At 33.6% G+C, this 14,758-nt stretch overlaps 1 protein-coding gene across 1 annotated transcript; it reads right to left on the reverse strand.

The window, feature by feature from the left end:
• Positions 1-208: 208 nt before the first annotated feature.
• On the reverse strand, positions 209-973 carry LOC141402804 (uncharacterized). Its single transcript, XM_073984757.1, has 3 exons — positions 720-973; positions 488-655; positions 209-423 (listed from the first exon to the last, which is right to left on the reverse strand). The coding sequence occupies exons 1-3, from the start codon at positions 954-956 to the stop codon at positions 253-255; spliced, it is 576 nt and encodes a 191-aa protein (XP_073840858.1). The 5' UTR covers positions 957-973; the 3' UTR covers positions 209-252.
• Positions 974-14,758: the final 13,785 nt, after the last annotated feature.

Genomic DNA, 14,758 nt, shown 5'->3' on the forward strand with positions numbered 1-14,758 from the left:
GGCCCGATTACAGGAAAACTATACATTTTAGAGAAAAAAATTAAATAATGCTTAAAAATCTCGGCGCTAAGTGGGTTAAGTGGGTTAAACAACACTCATAATTGCTTATTCCAAATATTAACACCAACCACGTTTTTTTTTGCAACTACTGCTTCAGCAGGCAACTACGAAATACTGGTACATATTTCACGAATACAAAATGAATATTTAACGTAAAGGCTTCCAAGATTTGTATTCTTTCGAAAGTTGTCTTTATTTTACTTTTATTATTTCACCCACAACTTGTATGCAAATTGTTTTTGGTCGTCGTTTATTCCATTGGTCGTATGCCATCAATTCGAAAATTATCTTATGACGACCTTCGATATTCATTGGATAGTCGAAAATTGTATCAACATTAAATGGTTCAAAATGGTATGTATGCTGCGCAAGAAAAAAAAAATACATTAATGACAGTAATTTTTAATACCCACATAATGTCACATACCCCTCGTGTATTAATACATTTACGTTCATCCAAAGGTATATGTTGTCCCCAATGTTGATACCACATTGTTTTGGGATCAAATTGAACTTTACAGAAATCACTTATAACCATTGATAAGGGTGTAACTTGCCATGTTCCACGTTGAAATTTGTAAAGTTCTCCTTTTCCCTAGGTAAATACGAGCATATAAAATAATATGATAAGTCCATTTGTAAAATCCATTTCAACGTACCTGTACACGATCGGTTGGTTCAACGCCTTCCCAAACCAGGGTTGCATTTCCAACAACACTTAAATAACCTTCAAATAACTCGAACGTTATTTCGCTCATATTCATCAAATCGTGTAAGGCTTTATTGCCTAGAATTTGAGGACAGTTTTCAAAAATGTCTTGATTATAGAAAACAAATTCATAACGACTTGCCCTCACGACTGCTACCAGTGATATGCCAATAATAATTCTAATCATTTTTGTTGGATTTTAAGTTTTTTTACAATTAATCTATGTATTATATAGAATTTCTATGAGATTAGTTTATTGTTAAACAGCCCACAATACGAACGAAATCATTTAATAGGTTGAAACTGATGTTAATGTATTGTAACATTTTTACACTACATGATTTTCAAATAGATAATGTAAAAAATAACGTAAGCTCAATTATAAAATAGTTAATCGGATTATTGAAAAATATGAGTATTCTCAGGATGATTGTTATTAATATATTTAAATGTTTTTCCACTAGCACTATTAAGAGATTGTTTTTACTATTTGAGTGGAGAATTTCAGGTATCTTCATAGATAACAAATAAATTTAAAATTTAAAATCATGTCATTGCACAGTGTAGCTAAATTCAATATTTATTATTAGTTTCAACAATTATTCAAAAATAGCGTTACATTAGGCGGTCGAAAAAAACTAGCTAAGAAAGAACAACTAAAAAATGTTTAGTTCGGCTGGGCTGAAATGTAATAAATATAAAGTTCTGACCGCTGCACAGTGGTCGAAATCACTGATCTAGCGGCGCGAAATTAACCCTTTCGGTGCTTCTTTTTTGTTTTTGATCTGAAAAATATATTTTCCCAATTTTATATATACTTAAGCCCACTATATGAATAATAAAAACTAATTTTTTAACATTTTGTTTGGAAAAGTGGTTTTTGGACACTATGCCATATGGCATAGAATGTATTTAAAGAAAAAAAAAAAAACAAAACTAAAATATTCAAGTTTTTAATTAAATTTCATCTATAGAAACCAGGACGCCTTATAGAAGAGGAAGAGGTCTTCTTATAGAAGAGCAGGACGTCTTCTCATAAAAGAGCAGAAGGTCCTCTCATAGAAGGGCAGGATGTCTTCTCCTGAAAGAGCAAATGGTCGTCTCATAGAAGGAGAGGATGTTTTCACATAGAAGAGCAGGACGTTTGCATATAGAAGGGCAGGAGGTCTTCTTATAGAAGAGCAGGAGGTCTTTTCATAGAAGAGCAGGACGTTTGCATATAGAAGGCGGGAGGTATTCTTATAGAAGAGAAGGAGGTCTTCTTATACAAGAGCAGGAGGTCTGCTATAGAAGAGCAGGACGTCTTCTCGTAGAAGAGAAGGACGTTTGCATATAGAAGGGCAGGAGGTATTCTTATAGAAGAGAAGGAGGTCTTCTTATATAAGATCAGGAGGTCTGCTCATACAAGAGCAGGACGTCTTCTCATAGAAGAGCAGGAGACCTTCTTATAAAAAACCAGATGGTCTTCTCATAGAAGAGCAGGGGCCCTTCTTATAGAAAAGCATAAGATCTTCTCATTGAAGATCAGGAGGTCTACTTATAGAAGACATGAAGGTTTTTCATAGAATATCTGGAGGTCTACTATTAGAAGATTTGGGGGTCTTCACATAGAAGGTCTTCTTATAGAATATCTGGAGGTCTTCTTTTAGAACATTTAAAGCTTCTTATAGAAGACCTAGGGTCTTCTTATAGAAATCCTAGGATCTTCTTGTAGAAAAGCTAGGGTCTTCTTATAGAAAACCTAGGGTCTTCTTATGGAAGATTTGAGGCCTTCTTATAGAAAAACTGGAGGACTTCTTACAGAAGACCTGAATGTCTTCATATAGCAGATCTGAAGGACTTCTTATAGAAAATCTGAATGTCATCCTATAGAAGGGCTGGAGGTCAGCTTGTAGAAGACGTGGGGGCCATCTTATATACTATCTGGAGGAGTTATTTTAGAAAATCTGCAAGAATTGTTATACATCATCTGGCTTTCCTATGGTGGATCTGCAGGTTTCCTTATAGAAGACCTGGAAGTCTTCGTATAAAAGACCTGGAGGTCTACTTATACAAGATCTGGAGGTCTTCTTATAGAAGATCTAGGGGTTTTACAATAGAAGATCTGGGAGTCAAACAAAGTGAAACATTTCCGTTGGGAAAAATCTATGCCATATGGCATAGTATGAAATATAAAAAATCTGGCAGCTCCATTGAACTATATTTCGGATCTTTTTTTCGTTTTAATTATTAAGGCAATGATTATCTACTAAATTAAATACAAAAAGTTAACAAAAAAAATATTTTTGTTAATAAAATATATAAAATTATAAGATGGTATTTTCATGCAAATTTTAAATCGAACGAGGAGCGCTTGCTCTTTGAGACATAACAATGTATAGGGTCCACCAATCAAAAATTTTTGTCGAATTATTTTTAGATAACACTTCAGGGAAAAATACAAAATTATTAAAAAAAGAGTGCCCATAAGTATTTTGCCTTAAAACGGGCTTCAAAAACTGGTTATAGAATCACCGTAAGGGTTAATAACATGGAAACGAATACAGATATCTTTCTTAAATTTTGCACAAACTCAGTCTGTGTCCGTGGGTAATAATGGACTAAATATGAACAACATCGGCTAATATTTTGGTATAGCCCCCATATAACGGTACCTCCTGACACCGACGTTCCCATAGCATATAAGATCATGTTACAATTTTTTTAATTTTTGAGTAAAATTTTAAACTGTTTTAAATTGTTCAAGAAATATGTAAAGTAGTTGGAAGCATTACAGAGAATTATTTAACTACATTGGTATACTTATTGTCCAACATATTTGAAAATATAAAAATCATGAACAAATTAGGCTTTTTGAGCAATTTTATGCATAGTTCTTGTTAAGTTTTAAGATGTTGTTTAAGCGTTTAATCGAAAATGTCTATTGGACAAAAGGATGTTTCTGTCGAATTTTTATGTTTTGTTCGACCTTTCGAATGTTAATAAAATCAAGATTATTGTGCTTGAGGTCAATGTTTATATTTTACTACCTGAACCCGGTGCGCTTCGCTACCACGAATAAGGTAAAATATATTTTGACAAATTGCTACTTTCATTAAAATCGGGTATATAAAGCGTGTTTGGTGCATGAAATACATGAAATCGGAAGAAAATATATATTGGAGCTATATCCAAATCTGAACCGATTTCAATATAATTTGAAAAATTTATTTCTAGACCCAATGACGTCACACCAAATTCCTGCACACATCCAAAATTTGGAGACATTATCTGTTACCATTCTATAGATATTTGCATAAAAAATATAAATTTTTTGGAGGTACATCGGATTCTGATGCTATGTCTCCAGATCAACGCGGAATTTCAGAAATTTTTATAGCCTAGGTTACCTTCAGGCCATGTAGTGATATACTCTGAAAATTTCAGGAAGATCGGTTCAACGGTTTTTGAGTCCATAAACATCAAACAAACGTACAAACATTTTTCTACTTTATATATATTTATAACAACCTGGTGTCGATTGTTCAGGAAAACACAAGTGAGGATTGTTGCATACTGCCGGACGGACAAATTGTCTCAATGTGATCTTATCTGATAGTTACCATAACGTGTTAGAATGGAGATCACCCCTTGTGATCTTATCTGATGGTTATGTAACGCGTTAGAATGTAGATCACAAACTGAGCGATTTTATTGAATTTTGTTCTAGCTTAAGTACAAATCGTGAGAAGAAATAGTTTACAGTTGCATAAAATGGTATATCGAAAGTAGTAATTAGTGAGTTGTTTTACAAGAGTATTAGAATAAAATATTTACATAGTTGCATTCTGTCAGTTAACTTTAAAATACAATGAATCAATCACAATGGGAAATTGGAATATTTACAAACTCACAATGACAAAGGCACAAAACTATGAAAATTGTTACTATTGAAATGTAGATGGCATGAAAGTGTAATTATTGAAATATGGATTGCTTCATATTGATTTATTATATATTATTTCCAATATTTCAATATTACAATGAATTTCATCTTACCGACATCGTTCATTTTGGGAGTAGATCTTATTTTGGGAGTCATTCCTTTTAAAAGATATAGCGCCCACCAGTCATTTCAGTTCGCCACAGTATAATTTTCACCTTTTGACTCTTATGTCAGGAAATATGGACTTGCCCACGAAAAACATAATACCGCTCTAAACACAAGGAATACCTTCAGTAAAAATTTCTAAAGATCCACAAATAGACCTTAAACTGTACTTAAACAACTATTTTGAAGGTTTGTGAGGGAGGTACCCCAGTATGGCCCATTTTCGAGAAAAAACTAAGTTTGGAAAAAATATAACTAAATCCAAAGTTTGGACCAAATCTGTTGCTCCGTTCAAGAAAACTCGCGCATACCACTTTTGCTAAAATTCTTGAAATTTGGGAGAAAATACAAGAAGAAGTAGACCGAAAAGCACCATCTTCGTATTTTGTATGTATAAGGCTCGCTGAAATATTGCGATAAACAAAGTTTGGACCAACGCAGTATTCGGTTCGAAAATTGTCGTGCGCATTAGCAACTACACACGATTGCCTTAGGTGTTCGTAACAGCTTTCGGCCTATTTTCTCTGGAAGTATAGACTTGCCTCTGAAAAACTTGTACGGTAGTAATAGGAGCCCCGAGAACACTTGTTGCAAAAAAGCAAAGCGTTTCCAGAGAGTTTTTTTATTTATTTCATATTTTTACTTTTAACTAAATAAAAATAGGTAAAAAAACTTTTTAAGTTAAACGGTTTTATGTTAAACATACATTGCAATGTTTAAAATAAATGTACTAAAAACCAAAAAATAATAAAATAGATACAGTCGTGGGAATTATAAACATATGCATAGACTAGACTAAAATAAAACCGGGGGGCACGTCAATTGTCTACAATCGTTGATTAAAATGTTTGTTTTGTAATGTTACACTATAATTAGGCAGTTGTTCAACCGACAACGATGGACGTGTGATAAGTAGGGCTAGAATGTGGAAACAAGCTAGCAAGCTCGATTATAAGCGAGTTTTAGTGTTTCATAGTGGTGAGCGAGTAGTACTTTGTCGATTAAAGACAAACTACGAGCAGTGAAACAATTCCTCGCCAGCCAGCAGTGTGAATGTCCAACGATAAACTAGTTGAAAAATCTCTTTTTTAATTACATGGAGTGTATAACTATTGGAATTTCCATGAGCAAAAAAATAGTAAGTAATTTCCTCACCGTCTGCGGACCAACTGCCTAACGACAAATTAAACGATTCTTCTATCGCACATTAAGTCGATAATTTGTAGACAATTGACGTGCCCCACGGTTTTATTTTAGTCTAGTCTATGCATATGTTTATAATTCCCACGACTGTATCTATTTTATTATTTTTTGTTTTTAGTACATTTATCTTAAACATTGCAATGTATGTTTAACATAAAACCGTTTAACTTAAAAAGTTTTTTTACCTATTTTTATTTTCTAGTTTTTAGTTTTTATTTCGCATTCTGTTTAACTCGTTTAGTGCTTAATTATTGCAAGGTTTCTTACCCGTTAGTTTATTGCAGTCCAACTCCTCTATACGTAGTCCCTGCAAAGATCTTACTCTACTAAAAACCACGTAGGCTTGACCTTCTTCAAACAGTTTCGCACCTATGTATACGACTGCGTGATCCACAGTGCTGCCCTGCATTTTATGTATTGTAGAAGCCCATGATAGTATTAAAGGCAACATTCTTCTTTCAGCCGTCCCGTAATTGTACTTAGCTGGAAACTGTATGGCTTTCGGGTGTATAAGATGTACTGTATAGTGCACTGTATTCTTCTTGTCAAGCCCTTTTATTTGATACCCATATTGGTGGGATTGATAAAAAATTGTTATCAGCCATTTGGTAGCGGCGGCCATCTTAGATTTCAATTTCGCAAAGTAAATTGTATTCTACTTGTTGAGACCTTTCATTTGATACCCATGTTGATGGGATTGATAAAACCTAAGTTATCCGCCATTTTGTAGAGGCCGCCATCTTAGATTTTAATTTTATATAGTACATTGTATTCTACTGGTTGAGCACTTTCATTTGATACCCATATTGATGGGATTGATAAAACCTACGTCATCCGCAATTTTGTAGCGGCCGCCATCTTGGATTTAAATTTTTTATAGTATATTGTGTTCTGCTTGTTGAGCCCTTTCATTTGATATTCATATTGATGGGATTAATAAAACATAAATTATCGGCCATTTTGTAGTGGCGGCCATCTTGAATTTATAATGATAATGAATAAACATAATTGTATTGTCACCAAAATCCAAAGTGTATACAAAATTTCAGATTAATCGGTTGACAGGAAGAGGGTGAAATTTGAATTACTAAATTTGACCCAAGAATAAATAAAACAAACTGAATGAGCTAAATAAAACCATTTAATTATTAGCATAAAGGAAGTGAAGCCATGACCATTGAGGTCTTAAGGTTACACAGCTTATCCAGAGAGGTCTTTAACTTCACTTTTCTGAAAATTTTTGAAATACTTTGCGGAAGTTTGTCGGAACAGTAGATCGATATGGCCCATCTTCGAGGTTGATCAAAATATCACGAAGGCCAAATTTTGGACTGAATCGGTTGATCTGTTTGAGAATTATCGTGCTCTCCAGGCGTCTACCCAGACGAACGGACATAGCTGGGTCGACTCCAAGTTTTCTGAAACAGATTTCTTCCAAACACACTTTCGCCCTAAAGCCATTATTTCGATGAGGCACATTATGGCTAAGGGCTAAGAGTATAAAAATGTAGATTGGCAAAAATTGTGTTTATGGATTTTTGCTAAAAGAATGTATACATGTATAGACCTTGGATTGGGCGACATAATTTCATTTTAAAAGAAGTTAAGACTGAATTCCTGAGTTTCCCTTGTTCCTGATAAATTTATAAGAAGATCCAGAATTTCTATAAGTGAAGTCCGACGATTGTAAGCCAAAATTAGTCTATTGACAGATGCACGACTTGGCGACAGAATTTGTCATTTACATAACCGCGATTAGGTGCTAGAATTTCTTGATGGATAGACTAACTATTGCTCAGCATTAGTTCTCGGCTTTCAGAAATTCTTTGTGATAAGTAGACATCGGATTTTTGCATATTTTTGAAAATTATAATGTAAAGATATTTGAAAATTAAATGTTATGATATTTCTAAGGGTTTCCGTTGTATTCGCTTTCTTTTGGTCTTACCGAAGTGATATCACTGAATTTCATAACATTGACTGTAGTTGTGAATTATTTGATAAATGATACGCCCAAAAATATATGGGATTATTAATATATTCATTGTTTTGACCAAGGTAAAATTGGCCAAGAAGTCTTACGCCATTTGAATTAAAAAATAGTAATGAAAATTATTTCATCAGTGGAATAAGTCTAAAATAAGGTTTACATCTTTGCTAAATAAGACATTTTCGCTAACATGAACTTTTAAAATTTTGGTCAGGTGGGCCCCCGAAATGAAATCCTGACTACGTCCCTGCCTCCTGATGTTCGGTATTTTGAGGATTTAAGCCATCCTTTCCTTCCAAATTAGTTTTAATTTGGTACTTACTTAGGTTTCTAGTGATCACTAAACTTTTCCACCAAAAATTGTGGACATAGGTCCCCGTTTTGATATTGTCCCCATATAACGGTACCTCCCAATATTCGGTATTGTTAGGATTTTGTCTACATTTTCCGACCAAATAAGCTGAATTTTGGCATAGGAGGTTCTCGTTGGTTATACACCTTCTCCACCAAAAATTGTGAACATAGGTCTACATTTAGATATAGGCCCCATATAATTGTACCGACAGAGTTTGGGTATTTTGATTTAAGCTATATTTCAAGACCATTTATCAGCAAGATTTGCAGCTATTTGCAGCTAAATTGTGGTTATTCGGAATTTAGGAAGTCCAAATTAATTAGTAAAAAATTTGGACTGAAGTTTAGAGAACCTTCATTCAACAAAAGTATATTGCACTAAAACATAAAAAAAATATAATTTTTGAAAATTTATTGCTATATAACTATGTAAATTAAGGCCCCAAACCTTTTTTTTTTTTTAATTTAACTTCATCCCTCCCCTATCAATAAAAAATAAACTTTGTTTAGTTTAATTACGAATTTATTTAACAATTAAATAAATATGAAATCAGGTTTTTAGCGAAAATTTTGTTAAAATCTGAAGCATCGAAATTTCTTGCACTTGACATGTGAATAACTGAGTGAATATTTACAACAACAAAAAAGTAAAAACAAAATTTTAGTCAGCAGAGTGGCTGTAATCGATACAAAGGAAAACATTTCGCAATTTTATGCTTTGATTTTTTGACTTTCGCGCCGCTAGATGAATGGTTTTGACCAGTGTACGCTGGGAATACCAATTACCAATTACAGCAAATTCGGGCCGAAAATATAGATTAAAACATCAAAATACCTGAAATCAGGCGGTGTGGTTATATGTGGGCAATATTCTATGTTCACAATTTTAGGTGGATGCGTTTTTGACCACTCAAAACCCCAGTACCAACTAATAGCTAATTCCTTAGGAAAGCTTCATAATAGTTGAAATCGAAAGCTATGCAGTCGTTTGTTGGATCACTGGGAAGAATAACTGCCAATTTACCGAACTGAAAATATTGACAAGAACACAATTAGCACTGGAGAAGTTTTTTGGCCACCGGAATTTCTGGAATTTAGCTAAAATCTCAAAAGTCCGGGGCCTATACCAAAACATGAAACTATATTGACGATTTTTTCTGGAGAAGTGTTGTGAATACTGAGAACCACAAATGTCAAATTACATCTAAGTCGGTTGAAAATTGTAGATAAAATCCCCAAATGCCGAAAAGCAAGAGGTACCAAAACATGGATCTACATATTACAAGTTTTAGTGAAGAAGTTTTGTGAGCAACTGTAATCTCAAATGCCAGGTAGTTCGCTCAAAATGTAACTAAAATTCTCAGAATGCCGAATTACCGTCGGCTCTCAAATGACAAATTACAGATAGTTCGGTTAAAAACATTATATAAAATCTTTAAAATACCTAAACTCGGGAGTTACCATTATATGCGGTTTCTGAAACTACAATGTTCAAAAAAACAAAAAAATCGGCGCACAGTGGTTCAGAATCGTTTTTTCCTGGTCAAAATTCTGTAACTTTTGAACGGATAGAGATATATACATAATTCTTTTTTTTTTTTGTTAGACAGATAACACTATCAGCTTTCAGAAGAATTATAAGTGTTAAAGTTCGGTCCGGTAGTTGCAGAGAAATGCAAGGTCAAAGTTAAACTTTTGAGTTTTTTAACTATTTTTCATCAAAATATGAGTGTTTTTGGGGTTTTTATATCTTCCTATGTATTAAAGATGGTCAAACACCAACACATAAACAAAAAAAATTAACAAAAAAACTTAAAAAAAAATTCGAAAAAATGTCGAAAAAAATTGAAAAAAAAATTACAAAAAATTTAATTTTTTTTCAAAAATTAAAAAAAATTTCCTTGGGTTTTAATAAAACTTATATAACTCGTATAAAAACTCATATACTCAAAAACGTTGTAATTTGTGTCAAAAAACTGTAATTCATATGGAAACAGTATAGAAAAACACACATTTTTACCCATGTAATTTCAATAAATTGAAAAAAGTGTTAAACGGACTGAACGGGACGGGTACAATAGTATATATGGGCTGGAAGGGGAGACTCTTGGGCATCTTTCTGTGAAAACAGAACTTTGTTCTATGCTGTTCCACAAAAGTTCTAGTCCACTAAATTTGGAATTTCATAAAATTTAGTACCCGAGGAAAAATAAAATAGATCATGTTGTGTAAACGCTACGGTAATTTACTAAAACGATTTTTGAACAATGAACACAATAACTGTTATATTTTCAGAGAAATAGCTTCGTCTTTCTCCAGAAATTTGCAAAAATGACGTATTTCCCAAAAATGGGGAAAATGCTCGTCTTTAGGGGCACGCCACGCCCACACCTTCCAATATTTGGGCCTAATTTTTTTGGCTTCCTTAGTTTCAATATGTTTACTATCGAATCCCATATAGAAATTAAATATATTTGACAAAACAAAATTTTGATTTTTGGCCAGGAAATTTGATTCCTGAGCCATTGTGCGGCGGAGGGATTTTCAAATAAATCGCGGTAAAAGTTCACTTTTTTAGGGCTTTTTTTAGGGATTCACGCTTTTGCTTGGAGACCACAAGCCCTATCGAAATGGGATTAATGAAAATGTTGTTGCAGTGAAAATTCTCCACAAGATTGACATGAATGGTATTTTCGTAGTTTTTACCATTTTTGAGATATAGACGTTCAAATTGGGACAATGTACTGACTGTATAGCCCCCTACAAAACAATGTCATGCAGGGTGCACCTTAAATAACTTTGAATGAAAACCGCTTACACCTGGAAAGTTTTCGCGGATTCTGAAACAGCAATATTCATAGATGAGAAAAATCTAAAAACAAGAAAATATCGTTGGAGGGATTTTTAAATAAATCGCGGTCAAAGTTCACATTTTTAGGTTTTCGCGATTTTTCTTGTCAACCGAAAGTCCTATCGAAATGGGGCTAAAGAAAATAGTGTAGCTGTGAAAATTCTCCAGAGCAGTTACCGTTATGATTTGTTCCTAGGTTTTACAATTTTTTGAGATATAGAAGTTCAGGTCACATTTTGAAGTTTTTTTTTTTTTTTTTTGTTAGGTTTTCACGATTAGCTTGAAAATGGTAAGTCTTATCGAAATGGAACTAGAGAACTAGCTGTGAAGATTCTCTATAAGATTGGTTTTCTTAATTTTTCCTAGGTCTCACCATTTTTGAGATATATAAGTTTAAGTTGGGAAATTGCAGTCATGACCTTGTTTTATAAGGAGGCGATGCAGTCAGTAAATTGTCAAAATTTTAACTTCTATATCTCAAACAATGCTAATGCCTACGAAACCATCATAACAATCTTGTAGAACATTTTCAAAGCTACAAAACTTTTTTTAATCCCATTTCGATAGGGCTTTCGATTTCTAAGCAAAATCGTGAAACCCTAAAAAAGTCCTGAAAATGTTAACTTTGACCGCGACTTATTTGAAATCCCTCCGGCGATTTTTTTTGATTTTTCTCATCTATGAACATTGTAGTTTCAGAAACAGCAAAAACTTCCCAGGTATAAGCACCTTTCATTTAAATTTAGTTAGGGCGCACCGTGTACATAAAGGACATTTTGTACGATCGATAGAAAAAGTTCTTGTAATAATTATGTGGAATATATTCATATTATAATATAAAGTTCATATCGAACATGATTCGGCCATAACCTAAAAATCGTCATGAAGTCTGCCAATGAGAAGTAAATGGTTTATGTGGTAATGATATCACTGGCAAATGATATATCTTTAGCAGACTTCATGACGATTTTTTGGTTATGGCCGAATCATGAGCGCTATGAACTTTATATTATATATTATATAAAAGAGCTTGGTGATGAGTGAGTGAGTGACTGAGTGACTGACAGATCTTCGCCCAGACGAAACGGCTGAAGCTAGAAGCTTGAAATTTTGAGTGTGGGTTGCTGTTGGTGTGTAGGGGTGAGATAAGGCTGGGTTTTTGGAAATTCGAACTGGAAGGGTACGAAAAGTACTAAAAGGTACTAAATATGGCACCCTTTGTATTAGGCAAACGGGAAGAGCTAGAATTCTGAAATTTGGAACGAGGGTAACTGATGGAGAGTTAGAAAGATGTACCGAAGGGTTTTTGGAAATTCGACCTATAAGTGTACGAAAAGTTACTAAATTTGGTACCAATTGTATATTTTGAGCGGATATAGCTACAATCTTCATATTTGGTATGGGAATCAAGGTTGGGAAGTGGTGTTGATATAAGGAAATGATTTTGGAAGTTCGTACTTATGTGTACGAGTAGTACTAAATGGTACTAAATTTGGTACAATTTGGATTTGGGTGAACGGATGAGCTAAAAACCTGAAATTTGGAATTTCGATTACCGTTGAAGTGTACGATTGAGATATGGGGGTAGTTTTGGAAATTCATACTTATGTGTACGAAAAGTACTAAATGGTACCAAATTTGGTACAATTTGGATTTAGTTAGACACCGAAACCAGAAATTTGGAATTAATATTACTGACGGAGTGAAGGATTTAGGTAGTTTTGGAAGTTTTTACTTATGGGTACGAAAAGTAGTAAATGGTACTAAATTTGGTACAAATTATATTTGGGTGAACTGATAGAGCTGGAATCCTGAAATTTGGAATTTAATTACTTTTGGAGTGTAGGATTGAGTTAGTCTTGGAAATTCGTACTTATGGGTACGGAAAGTACTAAAAGGTACTAAATTTGGTACAATTTAAATTAAGTTGAACGGAGAGAGTTGGAATCCTGAAATTTCGAATTAATGTTACTGATAGAGTGTAGGATTGAGGTAGTTTTGGAAATTCATACTTATGGGTACGGAAAGCACTAAATGGTACTAAATTTGGTACAATTTAAATTTAGTTGAACGGATGAATTGAAATCCTGAAATTTCGAATTAAGGTTACTGTTGGAGTGTAGGATTGAGGAAGTTTTGGAAATTCGTACCTATGGGTACGGAAAGTACTAAATGTACTAAATTTGGTACAATTTGGATTTGGGTGAACGGATAGAGCTGGAATCCTGAAATGTTGAATTTAATTACTTTTGGAGTGTAGGATTGAGTTAGTCTTGGAAATTCGTACTTATGGGTACGGAAAGTACTAAATTTGGTACAATTTAAATTTAGTTGAACGGATAGAGTTGGAATCCTGAAATTTCGAATTAAGGTTACTGATGGAGTGTAGGATTGATGTAGTTTTGGAAATTCATACTTATGGGTACGGAAAGTGCTAAATGTACTAAATTTGGTACAATTTATATTTGGGTGATCGGATAGAGTTGGAATCTTGAAATTTCGAATTAAGGTTACTGTTGGAGTGTTGGATTGAGGAAGTTTTTTGAAATTCGTACTTTTGGGTACGAAAAGTACTAAATTTGGTACAATTTGGATTTGGGGGAACAAATAGAGCTGGGATGCTGAAATTTGGAATTATGATTACTGTTGGATTGACTTTGTCTCGGAAATTCGGAAAGTACTAAATGGTACTAAATATGGTACAATTAAATTTAGGTGGACGGATAGAGCTGGAATCCTGAAATTTGGAATTATGATTACTTATGGAGTGTAGGATTGAGGTAGTTTCGGAAATTCGTACTTATGGGTACGGAAAGTACTAAATGGTACTAAGTTTGGTACATTTTGGATTTGGGTGTACAGATAGAGCTGGAATCGTGAAATTTATAATTAAGATTACTTATGAGTGTTGCATTGAGGTAGCTTTGGAAATTCGTACTTATGGGTACGAAAATTAGTAAATGGTACTAAATTTGGTAAAATTTTGATTTGGGTGGATGGATAGAGGTGGAATCCTGAAATTCGCAATTACTGTTGGAGATAGTTATTGAAATTCGTACTTTCATACGAAAAGTATTAATAGTATTATGAATAGAAGTGGAATTCGGAAATTTTGTATTATAGCCGCTGTTGATGTGTGGTTGTGGATATACATACAACAAGTGTACGAAAATTACTAAATGGCACAGAATTTGGTCCAAATTGTTATTGTGTAAAGGGGTAGAGCTGAAATTGTGAAATTCGGTATTAGTATAGCAGTTGACGTTTAGAGTGGAGATAGAGAGGAAGTTTTGCAAATTCGTACTAATGTATACGAAAAATACTAAATCGCGGTTTGGATATAGTTTTGGATAAAAGGAAGTAATTTTTGGAACTTATACATACTATGATGTTGCATGATGGGATATAGGTGGAATTTCGAATTGTTGTATGAGGGATTGTGTTGGTGTTTAGATACGGATTTTTTGAAATGTATACAAATTCTAAAATTAGGCTGAGGGC

Source organism: Musca autumnalis, unplaced genomic scaffold (assembly GCF_047663935.1).
Source record: "Musca autumnalis isolate F117 unplaced genomic scaffold, ASM4766393v1 scaffold_4, whole genome shotgun sequence".
In the NCBI taxonomy this organism is placed as follows: Eukaryota; Metazoa; Arthropoda; class Insecta; order Diptera; family Muscidae; genus Musca; species Musca autumnalis.